Source organism: Notamacropus eugenii, chromosome 1 (assembly GCF_028372415.1).
Source record: "Notamacropus eugenii isolate mMacEug1 chromosome 1, mMacEug1.pri_v2, whole genome shotgun sequence".
NCBI lineage: Eukaryota > Metazoa > Chordata > Mammalia > Diprotodontia > Macropodidae > Notamacropus > Notamacropus eugenii.
The window spans coordinates 49328911-49344452 of NC_092872.1; the positions used below are offsets into that span (position 1 = coordinate 49328911).

The 15542-nt window shown below is 38.3% G+C and overlaps 1 protein-coding gene across 1 annotated transcript in view; it reads left to right on the plus strand.

The window, feature by feature from the left end:
• The window catches only part of CLCN7 (chloride voltage-gated channel 7), a 51170-nt gene that overhangs the window by 19072 nt on the left and 16556 nt on the right, over positions 1-15542 (plus strand). The window contains exons 3-9 of the mRNA XM_072600202.1: positions 6714-6785; positions 7438-7503; positions 8290-8422; positions 8959-9068; positions 10030-10110; positions 12089-12151; positions 12291-12374. Of these exons, the coding sequence (XP_072456303.1) occupies positions 6714-6785; positions 7438-7503; positions 8290-8422; positions 8959-9068; positions 10030-10110; positions 12089-12151; positions 12291-12374 (609 nt within the window). The remainder of the gene's footprint in view (positions 1-6713; positions 6786-7437; positions 7504-8289; positions 8423-8958; positions 9069-10029; positions 10111-12088; positions 12152-12290; positions 12375-15542) is intronic.

The window sequence follows — 15542 nt, forward strand, 5'->3', positions numbered from 1 at the left end:
AAGAACAGACCAATGAATTGCGTGTACAATCAAAAAAACTAGAAAAAGAATAAATTAAAAATCCCCACTTAAACACCAAATTGGAAATTCTAAAAATTAAAGATGAGATGAAAATCATTGAATTAATAAACAAAATTAGGAGTTAGTTTTATGAAAAAAATCAATAAAATAGATAAGTATTTGCTTAATACGATTTTTAAAAAGTGAGAAGGAAACCAAATCACTTTTACCAAAATTAAAAGGGTGAGTATACCACTAGTAAAGATGAAATCAAAGCAATTATCAGGAGTTATTTTTTTCAATAGTATGCCAATAAATTTACCAATTTAATGAAATGGAAGAATAATTGTAAACAGACTAGATTAACAGAAGAGGAAATAGAATATTTAAATAAATCTATTTTAGAAAAAGAAATTGAACAGGCTGTAAACGAGCTTTTCAGGAAAAAAGCATCAGGACCATATAGATAAACATTTAAAGATCAGCTGATTCCAATATTAAATAAGTTAATTGGAATAATAGGCAAAGAAGGAATCCTACCAGACTCCTTTTATGAAACAAATACGGTGTTGATAAACCTAAACCAGAAGGAGTAAAAACAAAGAAAGAATATTATAGACCAAATTCACTAATGGATATGGATGCAGAAATCCTAAATAAAATACCAACTAGGAGACCACAACAATATATCACAAAGTTTATACATTGTGACCAAGTGAGATTTATACGAGGAATGCAGAGATGGCTTAGCATAAGGAAAACTATTAACATAAATGATTATTATCAATAACAAAAGCAATAAATCCTATTATATCATTCGATACAAAAAAAGCTTTTGACAAAATACCATACTCATTTCTATTTAGAATATTTAAAGCATAGTTATAAATAGATTTTTCCCGAAAATGAGAAGCCTTCTGAAACAAAGATGCCCACTACCACCAGTATTATTCAGTATTGTATTAGGAATGTTAGCAATAAGAGAAGAAAAAGAAATTGAAGGAATCAGAATGGGCAGTGAGGTAATAAAACAATCTCTTTTTTCAGACAATATAATGATATATTTGGAAAATCCTAGACATTCAACTAAAAAGCTAGTTGAAACAATAATTTTAGCAAAGCAGCAGGATATAAAATAAGCCCACATTAATCATCAGCATTTCTATATATCACCAACAAAACTGCAAGAAAAAATAGTAAGAGATAACCCAATTAAAATAAGTGTAGACAGCATAAAATACCTAGAAGTATGCCTGCCAAGACAAATCCAGGAACTACATGAACATAATTATAAAACATTTTTATACAAATGTAGTCAGATTTAAATAATTAGAGTAATATTAATTATTCATGGGTGGGTAAAGCCAGTATAATAAAAATGACAGTTCTACCTAAAGTAATTATTTATTCAATGCCATCTCACTTAAATTATCAAAAAATTATCTTTTTGAGCTAGAAAAAATAATAAAATTCATTTGGAAGAACAAAAGGTTAGGCATATCAAAGAAATTAGTAAAAAAAAAATGCAAAGGAAAGAGGTTTAGCAATGCTCCATCTTAAACTCTAAGGCAGTAATTATCAAAACTATCTGATACTGGTTAAGAAATAGAAAAGTGGATCAGTAGAACAGAGTAGACATGTAATACACAGAAGTGGATGGATATAGTAACCTTGTGTTTGTAAATGTAAAGATATAAGCTTTTAGGATAAGAATTGACTATTTGGTAAAAATTGTTGGGAAAACTGGAGAGCAGTCTGGCAGAAATTGGGTTTAAAATAATAAATTACTCCCTTTACCAAGATAGGGTCAGAATGACCTCGATTTAAAGGGAGCTATCATAAGTAAATTAGAAGAACATAAAACATATTACCTATCAGACTTACAGAGAATTTATAAATAATTAAGAGAGAGCAAAATGGATAATTTTGATTACGTTAAATTAAAAAGGTTTTTGTACCTTTAAAACCAATGTAGCCAAGATTAGAAGGAAAGCAGAACATTGGGGGAAAATTTTTTTATGCACAGTTTCTGAGGTAAAGGTCTCATATCACAAATATATAGAAAACTTTGTCAAATATATGACAATATGAGTCATTCTCCAACTGATAAATGGTCAGAGGATACGAACAGGCAGTTTTTGGATGAAGAAATCAAAGCTATATGTAGTCATGTGAAAAAATGTTCTAAATCATTATAGATTAGAGAAGTGCAGATTAAAGGAACTTTGAGATATCATCTCCTACCTATCAGATTGACTACAATGATAGAAAGAGAAAATGACAAATATTGAAGGGGATATGGAAAAATTGGGATATTAATACATTGTGGGTGGAATAGTGAACCGATCCAACCATTTAGGAGAACATTCTAGAATTATACTCAAAGAGTTATAAAATTGTGTTTACCCTTTGACCCCGCAATACTACTATTAGGTTTGTTTCCCAAGGTGATCATGGAAAAAGAAAGAGAAACTAATATGTTCTAAAATATTTATAGCAGCTCTCTTTGTGGTGGCAAAGAATTGGACGTTGAAGGGATGCCCGTCCATTAGGGAATGGCTAAACCAGTCCTGAGACATGATTTTGATGGAATCCTACTATACTGTAAGAAATGAGCATGGTGATTTTAGAAAACATGGAAAGATTTGCAAGAAATAAAGAACAGTCAAATGTGCAGAACCAAGAGAACATTGGAAACAGTAATAGCAATGTAGTTTGAAGAATAACTGAAGGACTAAGTTATTTGGAGTATTATAAGTACTCAAATCAAATGCAAAGTACCTAGGAAAGAAGATGCTATCCACCGCCAGAGAAAGAACTGATAAAGAGAAGTATGCATAGTATGGTTTTATGTGTATGTGTGTGTGAAATAATGGCCTTCGCTAGTGTCGTGTGGGGAGGGAGAGAGAGAGTTCAGAACTTAAAATGTAACCCCAAAAAATTAAAGTAAAAAAAGCCCTACCAAAAAAGCCCCCAATTTTTGTTGCTTTCTTTTTAATTTTACATCATCTAGATTTCCTCATATCCTTCCCTCTCCCACTCCTAGAGAGAACCATCCCTTATAATAAAATTTTTAAAAAGAGGAAGAAAAATTCAGCAAAACCAAGTAATATGTTGAAAAAAAAATCTGACAGTATATGCAATATTCTAACCCTGTGAACTGCCTCCCCCTCTGCAAAAGAGTTGAGAGAAGTATATACTTAAATTTCTTTGGGGCCAAAGAATTTGTAATTCTTTGTAATTCTGCAACATTCATTTTTTAAAAAAAGATAATTGCTTTCTTTTTTCTTATTTTTACATAGCTTAAGTGTCCACCTGCAAATTTCACTTTTCTCCCTCCCAGAGAACCATAACATGTAACAAAGGTTTGGGGTTTTTTTGTTTTGTTTTTAAGAAAAAGAGGAATGGGAGAGGGGGAGGAATCAGCATGTTCAATACATACATTGAAAAAAATTCAATACTGTATGCTATACTTTACATCACTTGACCTCTTCACTTTTGTAAAGTATGGTGTGGGGGGAATATTTCCTTGTCTCTGATTTGGGGCTATGCATGTTCTTTGTAATTTGCAGCATTTTCAGTTGTTTTGTAGTTCTTTCCATTTATATTACTTTAATCATTATGCATATTATTTTCTTGGCTCTGCATCGGTTCATGTCTTTCCAGTTTTCTCTGTATTTATCATAGCCATTTTTTTCTTATAGCGTGGTAATACTCCATTACATTCATATACCACAATTTATTTAGCAATTCCCCAGCTGATGGGCATCTACTTCATTTCCATTTCTTTACTACTCCAAAAGGTACTCCTATAATTATTTTGGTGTATGTGGAACATTTATTTTTATTAATGATCTTCCCAGGGTTTGTGCTTAGCAGTGAAAATTCTGGGTCAAATCATATGGACAGTTTAGCCATTTTATTTATAAATCTAGATAGCTTTCCAGAATGGTTGTTACCAATTCTCAGTTCCACCAACAATGCATTAGCCCCACACCAACCCTTCAATATTGACTGTTCTTATATTTTGTCATCTTTGCCAGTTTGGATGTGAGGTAAAGTTCAGATGTTGTTTTGATTTGCATTTCTCTTATTAGTGATTTGGAGCATTTTTTATATGGTTGTTAATGTCTGCAATTCTTCTTTTGAAGACTGTTTCTTCCTATCAGTAGTCTGCGTCTTAAATTTGACTTTGACTTGATAAGTCAGCTAGCATTAATGTTCCCTGTGCAGAAGCCACTCATCGCTGGGGATACAAGAAAGGCCAAAACATGGGCCCTGCCCTCAAGGAGCTCACATTCTGAGGAGGAAGCAACATCCGAACAAACAACTGTGTACAAATAAGACATAGACAGAGTCAATGAGAGGCAGTCTCAGAGGGAAAGCACTATCCGAAGGGTCAGGGTAGATTCTTCCATGTAAATAGCCATTGGACCAGCCAACAAAGACCTTTTTGCTTTCTCTCTAGTCTCTTGCTTGCCTACCTACCCTGTACTTACAAACCCACTGGAATTGGCCAGTAATGATTCCTTAGGGTCAACTGCAAATTTAATTTTACCACAAATCCGTTGGATTGAATTAAACTGTAATTTAAAAACTCAAGTTCTTTATTCTACCATCATGAGGAAATTTTTCTAGAATTCTGTGCTATTGAGCAGTAGGCTTTCCTTGGTTAAATTTGAATTGATATTAATGATTTTAGCAGAATATACTATAAATATATATATGTATATATATATATATAATTTTTTTTTAGTTCTTCCTGTTAATCTGAATATTCCATCTAATTCCTTGTTACTTTTTGCTTTGAAACCACTTAGGGCACTTCAAATAGAATATTCTTCATGTTTCCTGCTAGTCCCTTCTACTGCTGTGCAAGGAAATGAAATAGATTTTTCCAATCATTCCTTACACATAGTATACACTAAATAAATATTGGTTAGCTAAAATTATCTTGGTGACAGACTTGAGAGATTGAGTCACCCTCTATTCTCTTTTTATAGACTAAGAAAAAGGCATAGAGAGGAAGTGTTTCTTGCTCCTGAGAATTCTAGAATCCAAGTGATATAGCTGGGATGCAATACCTGCTCTCTCATTGAACCTATTTTTAAATGGTCAGCCCTCCACTTTTAAAGAAACTAACCCTTGTATACTATTTAGGGATAGCAAAGGTAGGACAGCAGAGAGAGCCTAAGGAGAAAATGGTATGTCTCACTCGTTAGAGCTACCTGAACCACTTGTCACTGAGGATCTCAGTGTGGGTCACTTAACATGCTTCTGTTCCGTACCATAAAACTTAGCTTCTTCATTCATTCTTTTTTTTTAAAAAAAATTATATATTTATTTTTAACTTTTCTTTTCTTTTTAAATTTTGAATTCCAAATTCTCTCCCTCCCAAATGTCTCCCATCTACTGAGAAAGTAAGCAGAATGATATGACTTATACATGTGAAATGATGCAAACCACATTCCCGCCTGGAGGTGGGGAGACACTGTCCCAAGCTTCAGGCTTTTTTATGTTGCTATTTTCAGAGCTAGTTCTGGGGGACTGCAAGTTTGCAGTGCATCCAAGATGATATGATCTGGGGAGAAGTGTGGTCGCTGCTCTTCTGGACTGCTCTCTGGCCTTTACCCAGGAAGGGCCCCTGTTTCTCTGCAGCAGCAAGTGCTAGCACTGCCCTTGGTTCTGGAACTGTAAGCAGGTCCCCTGCTCTCTTGTGGCTCCAGACACGGGTGCTCTTCACTGTCATGGAACTGCCACCGGGGCCTGCGTTTTGGTTGTGACTGACCACAAGAATGGCTAAATTGCCAGTAAGCACCAGCTGCACCCAGTGCCAGCAAAAGGTCTCCTTTAATCTCTTTTTGATCAGTTGTCCAACACTCTTACCAGCTCAGAGCTGAGGGCTCCTGAAGCTGCTGCTGCTGCTGCCTCTGTTGCAGCTAGCTGCCTCCTAGGGCCACTGGTGCCTCCATTTCATACTCAGGACTGGCTCCCACCCCAATGTCACAGACCTGTCCTGCTGAGCTCCTAAGTTGTCTTAAGCTAGAAAAATGTCTCACTTTGACCTTTTGTTGGCTCTGCTGCTCCAGAATTTGATTTGAAGAGTTATTTTAAAGTTGTTTGGAGGGGACTGTTGGGAGAATTCAGTTGGGTTCACCATTTTGACTCTGTGTCCACTTCATTCATTCTTAAATATGTCACAGACAAATAAGAGAGTGAATGGGTTAACTTAAATCTATCTTCACTATTGGGAAAATAACCCAAAGCAAATGTCCTATAGTTGTTAGGTTAGTAATGCCATTTAGAAATTTGCAGATAATATTATTACATTAACTTAATTTGTTGTGCCACAGGGTTAACAAGAAGTGTATCCAGGTACATTCTGTTCACAGGTCAGTTAGCTCAGTTTTATTCAGTGGTAAGAGGTGATCTTTTTAAAGTTGAATTATTTTTTTCAATTAAAATGGGCTGCTGTTTTCTTAATGTACAAGTATAATCCACATTTACAGAGGGGTGAGGTGGTCCTTGGTTTGAAGTCTCACTCAAGAGAATGTTGAACCCTTTTGTGGTAGGCACAGAACATGTATAGAAGATGGGACAGAGGAACGTAGAGCAGTGTTAGTGAATGCATGAAAGACAAGGAGTTTTACGTGTACTCAAAAGCATTTTTATCATGATACATGCACATACATGATCTTACCTTTCTTTCCCAGGAGATGGATGCACCTCATCATTTCCCCCGGGAGATTCCACATAATGAGAAACTCCTGTCCCTGAAGTATGAGGTAAGCATTCCCTTTGGGAATTTCAGATTCTACTACAAAGCCTCCCTTTATTTCCTGCTCCATAATGGCAAAATATGTCTAAGGGTCTCTGCCTTCTTTAAGGCAGCTCCATGTAGTCTACCATCTTTCTGCTTAGAGTAGCTGCCAATCTGGAACAGACATTGCATACCTGAAGAAAATAATGTGTGTAGCTTTATGAGGAAGTAAAACCTTGTAGTGGACCAACTCCAACTCAATCCATCTGGGTACATGGGTTCAGGCCTGGGAATAACCCTGAAAAGCTGTTTCCAAGATCACTGGGGGCTGGTGGAACATTGTGCCATGTATAGTTATGTTTGATGCTAACAAAGCTGATTTTGACGTCTTCACAAAGTTGAACCATCTGTTATCTCCCCATATCTGTTTTTAAAAAAAACAACTTTATTTTCCTGGGTCATTTGGAAAGGTGCCACCTTCAGAAAGGTCACATTGAGTCTCCATTGGTCTCTTTCTGTTTTACCAGATAGTGCCTGGGAATGTTTCCCTCTACCCCTGAGAAGCCAGCTATTCCCTTTTCCCAAGCCTGTTCCCTGTGGCTACCCTGTCCTTCTAGGTTTGCCTAATAAACCGGGGATAGTAAGTGAAATGTTTTTTTCTTTACTGTTACTTACAGAGTTTGGATTATGACAATAGTGAAAACCAGTTGTTCCTGGAAGAAGAGAGGAGAATAAACCACACAGTGAGTTTGGGTTCAAGAAGCTGACTGGCACCTAGGTAGACTAATGAGCCTGAAATAGAATCCATCCATCACATCACAGCAGAAAGGGGGCATTCAGGGACATGGAATCTCATCTGTCCTTGAGTTATTTTTTAGATCTTGTTTCAGATTGCCTTCACGTTGTTTCCTTGTCTGTACACTAGTAGGACTTCCAGCATTCTTCATAGTCATACTTCTAAGTTCTGATGCTTTTGGCATTCTCACATATTCTGTTCTAAATAACACAGTCCTCCAAGGGATGGAAAGTTTGATCTTCCTGACAAAAACAATAAGCAGAGTTTCTTCTGTCTTAAGAACTAAAATAAAAAATGTGTGGTCAGTTTGGGTATGGCATAATTTTCAAAGGGGGGACAAACAGAAAGCAATCTTCTCCAGTAGATTTCTCTTTTAAAATTGGATAATTGAATAACTGCAATAGTTTTGCAGATGTGACATATATTGAGATGAATGTTTATAAGATGACATTATACATTCCTGTAGATAGAATAACCCAGTCAAGCCCTGCTGTGTTTTATTGTTGAGATAGGTATTTATGGCAGGCTGCTTTTCAAATGTGGCTCTGAAAATAATGGTCCAAAGCATACTGTGAATAATGTCTCACTCACAAGACTGAGATTTGGGGATAAGATTCATTTTGGCTTTATCAGAAGCATTTGGCAAAAAGCAGCCTCCATTAGTATTACATTTTGGCAGGGGGTGACATCCTTATCATTGCCTAATTCTGATGATTATCTTTCTTCTGCACAGGCTTTCCGGACAGTAGAGATCAAACGCTGGGTCATTTGTGCCATGATTGGGATTCTGACTGGTTTAGTTGCCTGCTTCATTGACATCGTAGTGGAGAACTTGGCAGGACTGAAGTACCGAGTAGTAAAAGACAGTATCCTTTGGCTCTGATTGTCCAATATTGTGTAGGGGATAAAGGGGATGAGGGGGATAAGGCGGCCAGAGCTTCTCCAAATTTAGGAAGTCCTGGCATAAACTGAATTTGATTGCTTATATGGATATGCAGCAAGTTGTAACTGTGTGCAGGCCTATATCGATCAGTAAGTCTCTGCTGAGGCCTGCAGTAAGGCCCCCAGGTGGAGGATGTAGAAGCCTGTGGCTTCAAAGAGTTATAGTCGATTTGGGAATTGTATGTAATATAGCTAGAGTACAAATCTACTATGATCTTCTAGTATTTTAATATTTAGGCAGGTGAGAGAAAAGCTGATGGCCACTGTTAGCATCACCCCTCTCTCCTCCCTCTGTGGGAGCTTTTCATTGACTTGATTAATGACAAAGTCAGGAGTTGGGGGGGGGGGGTGCTTGTCCAATGAAATGAGTCCCTGCGTGTGTTGTTTACCAGACAGTGCTGAAGGGAAGTGGATCTTGGCCAGAGTGTGACATTGCCAGTTCTCTTAACGAGTCCTCCAGATATTGACAAGTTTACAGAGAAGGGGGGATTGTCTTTCTCCCTGTTACTCTGGGCAACACTGAATTCAGCCTTTGTGATCGTCGGCTCCGTGATTGTTGCCTTTATAGAGGTATGGTTTAAAAAGTACACCGAGCTAGCCTGGGATCTCTGCCCACGCCTACTTTAGGTGAGACTGGGAAGGCTCCAGGGCCAACGGGTAGATAGTAATAAGTTAGCCTTAGTGGAGAGGCAGTGTGGTCTAGTGGAGAGGTAGTGTGGTCTAGTGGATAGTGCACTAGGCACAGGATGAGGAAGACCTTGGTCTACATCCTTCCTCTGCCATTTATTAGCTCTGCTATCATTGGCAAATTATTGAGATTTGTCTACCATGGCATTTACAGGCTACAGGCTGCATGATTGGAAGGGGTTCCTACACTAGAATCTTCCCTATTCTGACAAAATCAAGGATCCTTCCCATAGGAGCTTCTGAGTATTTTTAGAATGTAAAAAGTTCTGCTGAGGGAGGAAATAATACCTTGAGCTTCTTTAATAAGCTTTCTCCAAGGAATTCCATGTACTTCACGTTATTCTGGTGATGTGCCCCTCCCCACCAGGGTGCTTTGTGTCTGTTTGGTATTTGTTTATTTATGTTTTCTTGGATAGAATGCAAATTCCTTGAGGGCAGGAATGACTTCACTTTTGTCTTTGTGTCCCCAGCACATAACAGGCCCTTCATAACATTTATTAGGCCTTCGAGATACCACATGCTACGCTAGTCAGTGGGGGGGGTGAGGAATATGGAAATAATTGCAGAATTCCCTGAGACTCCTTCCCATATCCTGGAAATGCCAAACTGATCATTACGTCAAGGAGATTACATTCTGGTAATTTACTATTCTAATTACATTCAGTTCCTAATTCTTATAAAGCCAACATCTTTTCATCTGTTTTTTAGGCAACAGTTTTGATGTCTTGGAATAACCGTGGGTTAAAGCATTTCACAAATTTGGGTGATCCTACTTTGGGTTCATTTGTGTCAACCAATTCCTTTGTTGGAAAAACTCCTTATATGATTTCTTCTTTTCCTGAAGCCTGTTGCTGCTGGCAGTGGAATTCCCCAGATTAAATGCTTCCTCAATGGTGTCAAGATTCCCCATGTGGTTCGACTCAAGGTAAAATGTCCAGAGGTGGTTGGTTTTCCCTGTCTTCTAGGACACAGAAAATAAATTATTTGTTGAAAATAATATCTTTGAATTTGGGCAGCCTATGGGTGTGACTCTAGTCACAGGCCTCCTCTTTAGTCTATTTCTTCCTTATCTTCTGAGATCCTGAAGAGTGAAGCCCTGTTGTTGTGTCTTCCTTGGCTTTTCCCTTCCATTGTCTGGGTATCTGCCAAGGAGGCAGGCATGTGTTCCATTATTCTCATACAAGTACAGTCTTCAAAAGGCCGTGTTTCCCTAAAGAACCTGCCAGACTGAGGGGATAGAATTCCCTTTGACTGGGAATCGTGGCTCAAATTGGTCACATTTTGTCATGGGAAATACCGCTTCAGACTTTTGAGGCTCAGCAAAGGACTCATTTTGAATACTGGACTTTTAGATCTTTTTGATCTGAATGAAGTTGAACCATTTCATTTCTTCTCATGACTGTTCCAGTCCACTAAAGAACTGCTCTTAGTCCAGCATGTTTTGTAGTAGGCTTCTACCTGTGCTATCAGAGTTTAAGAACAATGCCATTAGGAGTAGAGACTGACTGTATTTACCAGATGGCCCTTTGGCATCTGCTGGGGTTTCAGTGCAGGATTGTCCCTCTCTTGCATGTCCCCTGTTTCAGTTCTATAGCTGAGTGGAAAGGAAGGGGAAATATACATGGCATTTATTAAACATCTCCTTTATGCCCCATCTTTACATTGAGGAATATGAATGAATAATTTTTTATTCAAAACATATATACCTACTGTGTGTGGATTAGACTCAGTACAGTGGGGATTAAGACTTGTAGCAAAACACTGAATCTAAGCTCTCTGTTAGAAAATAAATATTAACATGGAAAGTGAAAGAGTGCCATGTATGTTTAGAGTGGGCTGTGGGGGTACAGGGAAGTTTTCCCAGAAAGAGGGGGGTCTTGAGCTGGGCTTTGAAAGTAGGTTAGGACTTTAGATAGATGGAGAAGAGGATAAAGGGCAAATTGGAAACGAAATCAGTGAGAACAGAAGCCTAGAGACAAGAATGAGCATGTGCAGAGGGCAGCCAGGAGGACAGCATGGGTGAAGGAGAAGGTCCCTTTGAGAGTAGAGGGAAGTCAAGTTGGGATTGGACAGTGATGGGCCTGCAGTGGTAGGAGTTTGTACTGCAGCTCATATAGACAGTGGGAAACCAAGGAAGGGTTTGGAGCAGGGCAGTGATTTATTGGAAATGATGTTTTTAGAACAGTCATCCTGTAGCAGTGTGCCAGATAGATTGAATCAGGGACATACTAGAGGCAGAATATTTTCTGCCATAAGCCAGATGTGTGATGGGAATAAATCTAGGGTTAGAAGGGGGGGTATCTCAGAGCCAACCCCTTGCATTCTACAGATGAGTAAAATGAGGCCTAGGGAACTGAAGTGACTTGTCCAGGGTCACATCGGTAGGAAGTGCCAGAGGCAGAATTTGAACCCAGGTCGTCTGACTCCAGAAGCAGTGCTTTTTTGATCAAAAATACTTGAACTGGAGTAGTGCCAGTGAGATTGGAAAAGAAGAGATGAATACAAGAGACATTGCAAAGGAAGAATCAGCTCATCCTGGTGACCAGAGTGAGCCAGACAAAATGGAGCATAGTCCCCATCTTCCCAGTAAGACTACATGTAGGACTAAGTGCTCAATGATGTTGTTCAAGCTTTGGGTGCTGTTAAATTTCAGGAGAGGAGGAAGTCAGCGTGGCCTTGAGTACTTGTAGGAGAGTTCCTGAAGAAGATGGAAATGGAACTTAGACACTGAAGGAAGCTCTTCATCTGAATCTTTTTTTTATCTGTCTCTTCCCACTCATGAGAAGTAAATTACTTATGTAATGGTGCTTGACCCATAGGAGGTGTTTATTCAGCATTGGTTGATTTGGATTGAATTAATTTATTTTTCTTTTCTACTTAGTGATGTTCTTTTTGTATTCTAGACATTGGTGATTAAAGTGTGTGGTGTGATTTTATCTGTGGTTGGAGGACTGGCTGTTGGAAAGGTAAAGGAATTAGAAGAATAAATATAGCTGGTGTTCCATTGCATTACCCCTCTGAGAGCCACTGCAAGGCATTATGTATCTAAAAAGTTTTTAAAACTCACTTCCTGTCCTCAACTCTCTACTCCTCTTTGTCTTTTAGGAAGGGCCAATGATTCACTCTGGAGCTGTTATAGCAGCTGGTATTTCTCAAGGAAGGTCAACATCTTTGAAGAAAGACTTCAAGGTAAGCAGCTCACCTAGAAATTCTAAAATGGAAAATGAAGGAGCAGGAGATGAGGCCACATTCACTGGGATCCCACAGACTGTTAGAGTTGTTAGAGTCCTCAGAAGTATTTCGAATCCTGTATCCCCAATAGGTGGTCATCTAACCTCGGCTAACACTAATAATAATAACTGCCCTCCGTGAGGCAGTGTAATCTATTGTCAGCTCGAAAATTCTTATGAACTCAGCCTTGTTGTAATGTCTGCCTCGTGTTTGTAGTTCTGTTCTCTTAAGCCATACTGAATGTCCACTTATTCTTTATGAGGGAAAACCTCGATCATATGCTGTTCCATCCTATTCTTCTGTTGCCTAAATATCCCCAGTTCATTCAACTGTTCTTTATGACATTATTTTCAAATCCCTCTGCACCCTGGTCAGTGTCCTAGTTGATTTCTGGTTTTTCAGCATCTCCCTTAGGAGTCTATGCTTACACCTTTGTTGTTCTGTGAAGAAAACAGTAGTCTCCTTTAAATCTGAATGAAAATGAACCATTTTGTGTGTAGTAACTTTGATTGCCAAAACGTGAAGGGTTAAAAAGTTGATTGGTGCATCTTACATAGGAAAGATTAGACGTGTAGGTATAGGCATTTAGCCTTGTCAGTTTTATTTGAGCAGTATTTTATATTCTAACCTGACTATGTTTCTGTGCCAGGGTCTTTGTTACTGATATAGAATTTTAGATTGCCAGGCCCACAAAGTGCCACAGGGTGCTCAGCAAAGTGGGTCTTGTCTCCGTATCTCCTGTCTCCTTTTCCTCCATCTTCAGCCTTGCTCATGCTCCCTTTGGCTTAAGAAAACCTTCTCCTGGCCCCCTCAAGCTATAATCTAATCTGCCTCCTCCTTTTCACTTCCAAATTTCTAAAAAGAATAGTTTATCCCTATTGGCCTCACTTCCTCTCTGCCCTCTTGTACCTCTGCGCTGTGCAATCCAGCCTCTGTCCCAAGCCTTCTACAGAAGTGGCTCACTTTGATGTTGCCAGTGACTAATTATTACATAATTATGAGTAATCTGATTGTTAAATCTCATGATCTTTTCTCAGTCAATCAGCTTCCTTAACCTTTCAGGGGCATTTTTTTTTAAAACCATAGAACGTTTCCAACTTGGTATTTTCCTTTTCCTTCTGTAACTTTAATCTCTGTAGAACCTCCCTTTCTCTCTCTTGATTCTCCAACTACTTGGTTTATTTTTTTGTAGTGTTAACAGGATTTTACTGAGCCAGTCTCTAACCTGAGAATGATGACACAGCAGACCAGAGACAAAGTGGAAGGAATCAGGTAGCCTTTAATTAATTAGCTTCATTATGAGGAGTAGATTGCAAATTGGGAATTCTCCTGATTAGAATTCCACTTTGCTGAAGTGAAGACAGAGATTATATACATAAATCACAAATGGAAAGGAGAGGGAAGGTGGATTACAAGCAGTGTTTTCCAGGACCAGAGATGTTTCCCACAACCAGCCCACAAATCCCACAGTACTGAGGTACAGGTGTCCTGAAGTTCTGTGGGAACAGCATTATTCAAGTCTTTGGTCGCAGGACCAGAGTTCTGTGAGGGGGACAGGTTCTGCAGTCTTTTATTCACTTCACTCAAGGTACACAGGCAGTGATGCCAGTGATTGTGGGAGTTGTCAAAATTGGATTGATCATTTTAAGCTGCATTGTGAGCTCTCTCACGAGTTAGAAAAGGCAGTCATGAAAATCAAATCTATTAGTGTATTCATTACACATATATAGATTAATATGAAAATCATAGTTCCACATTACCTTCTTTTGGCCAAGAAGATTGGAACTACCCTTGAAGGTCAATAAGGATCATCCATTCTGCTGAGAGGTTCCCAACAGGTGGATACAACGTGCCAAAGATGTCTGTAGTACCTGTCAAGGATCCAGTGGATACCAACAGGTCCACAATGGGAAGAAAAGCAAGCCTTTGATGCCAATGGAGGCACAACTTTAACCAGAGAGGAACTTCAATAGAGTGGTTCCCTGGGAATAGGAACAAATCAGGCATACCTTTACAGGTGTCTTCTTCCCTCACATTCTGATAGTCCCTTCCTCACCTTCATCCTTCCCCTTAAGTGCAGGTGACCCCCAGTGTTCTGTCCTCAACTTTTCATTCTCTCTCTGCTCCCCTCCTTGGTAGCCTTCTTTCCTGTCTGGGCTGTTTTATCACTTTTTGTGGATGACTGATAGATTTAAACCTCTAGCCCCAACCTCCTAATCCTGAACTCTATTCCAGTATTTCAGTTTGCTTGCTGCATAGTTCTACCTAAAACTCATCTTCAAAACTGAACCGTTCCCTCAACCTAATTTATTTATTACTCATTCTGCATCTCACTGTTCATCATCTCTCTTCTCACAGGCAGGAGTCATGTTTTGTTACCAGTTTTTTGAAGCCAAGATTGGTTACTATGTTAAACAGAATCCTAAAGTCTTTCAGAGTTTTTTCTTTTATGTTATTGTGGTCATTGTGTAAGTTCTTTTCCTGGTTCTACTCATTACACTTTGTATCAGTTAATAGAAATCTTTCATAAGCTTTAAAAATTCTTCATATGTTATTTCTTAAAGCATAATGTTATTATATTCATATGCCACAATTTGTTCAGCCATTTCCTTATTTGTGGGAACTCACTTTGTTTCCACTTCTTTGCTAAAACAAAAGATTCTGCTATAAATGTTTTTGTACTTTTGGGTCCTTTCCCTTTGTCTTTGACCTCATATGTGTGTGTGTGCATGTATGTATGTATTTTTTAGCTATTAGACCTTTATCAAAGATGTTTGACACAAAGAACTTTTTCCCAGGTTAATGTCTTCCCTTAGAATTCTAAGTGCATGAATATTGTTTGTGCAGTAACTTTTCACCTTTTATATGATGGAAGTCATCCATTTTCTCTTCTGTAATGACCTTTGTCCCTTGTTTAGTATCTCCCCTAGAATGTTTGTTAACCAAGACATATTAAACATCTAATAGAAATGTAAAAGGCCAAAAGCTGTTCCCTTGTAAGTAATTAGTCAAAGAATATAAACAGTTCTCAAAAACGTTGTAAACTATTAACGATCATATGAATGAATGTCCTAAATCACTAATAAGAGAAATATAAGTTAAAATAACTCTGAGATTCTACTCCTC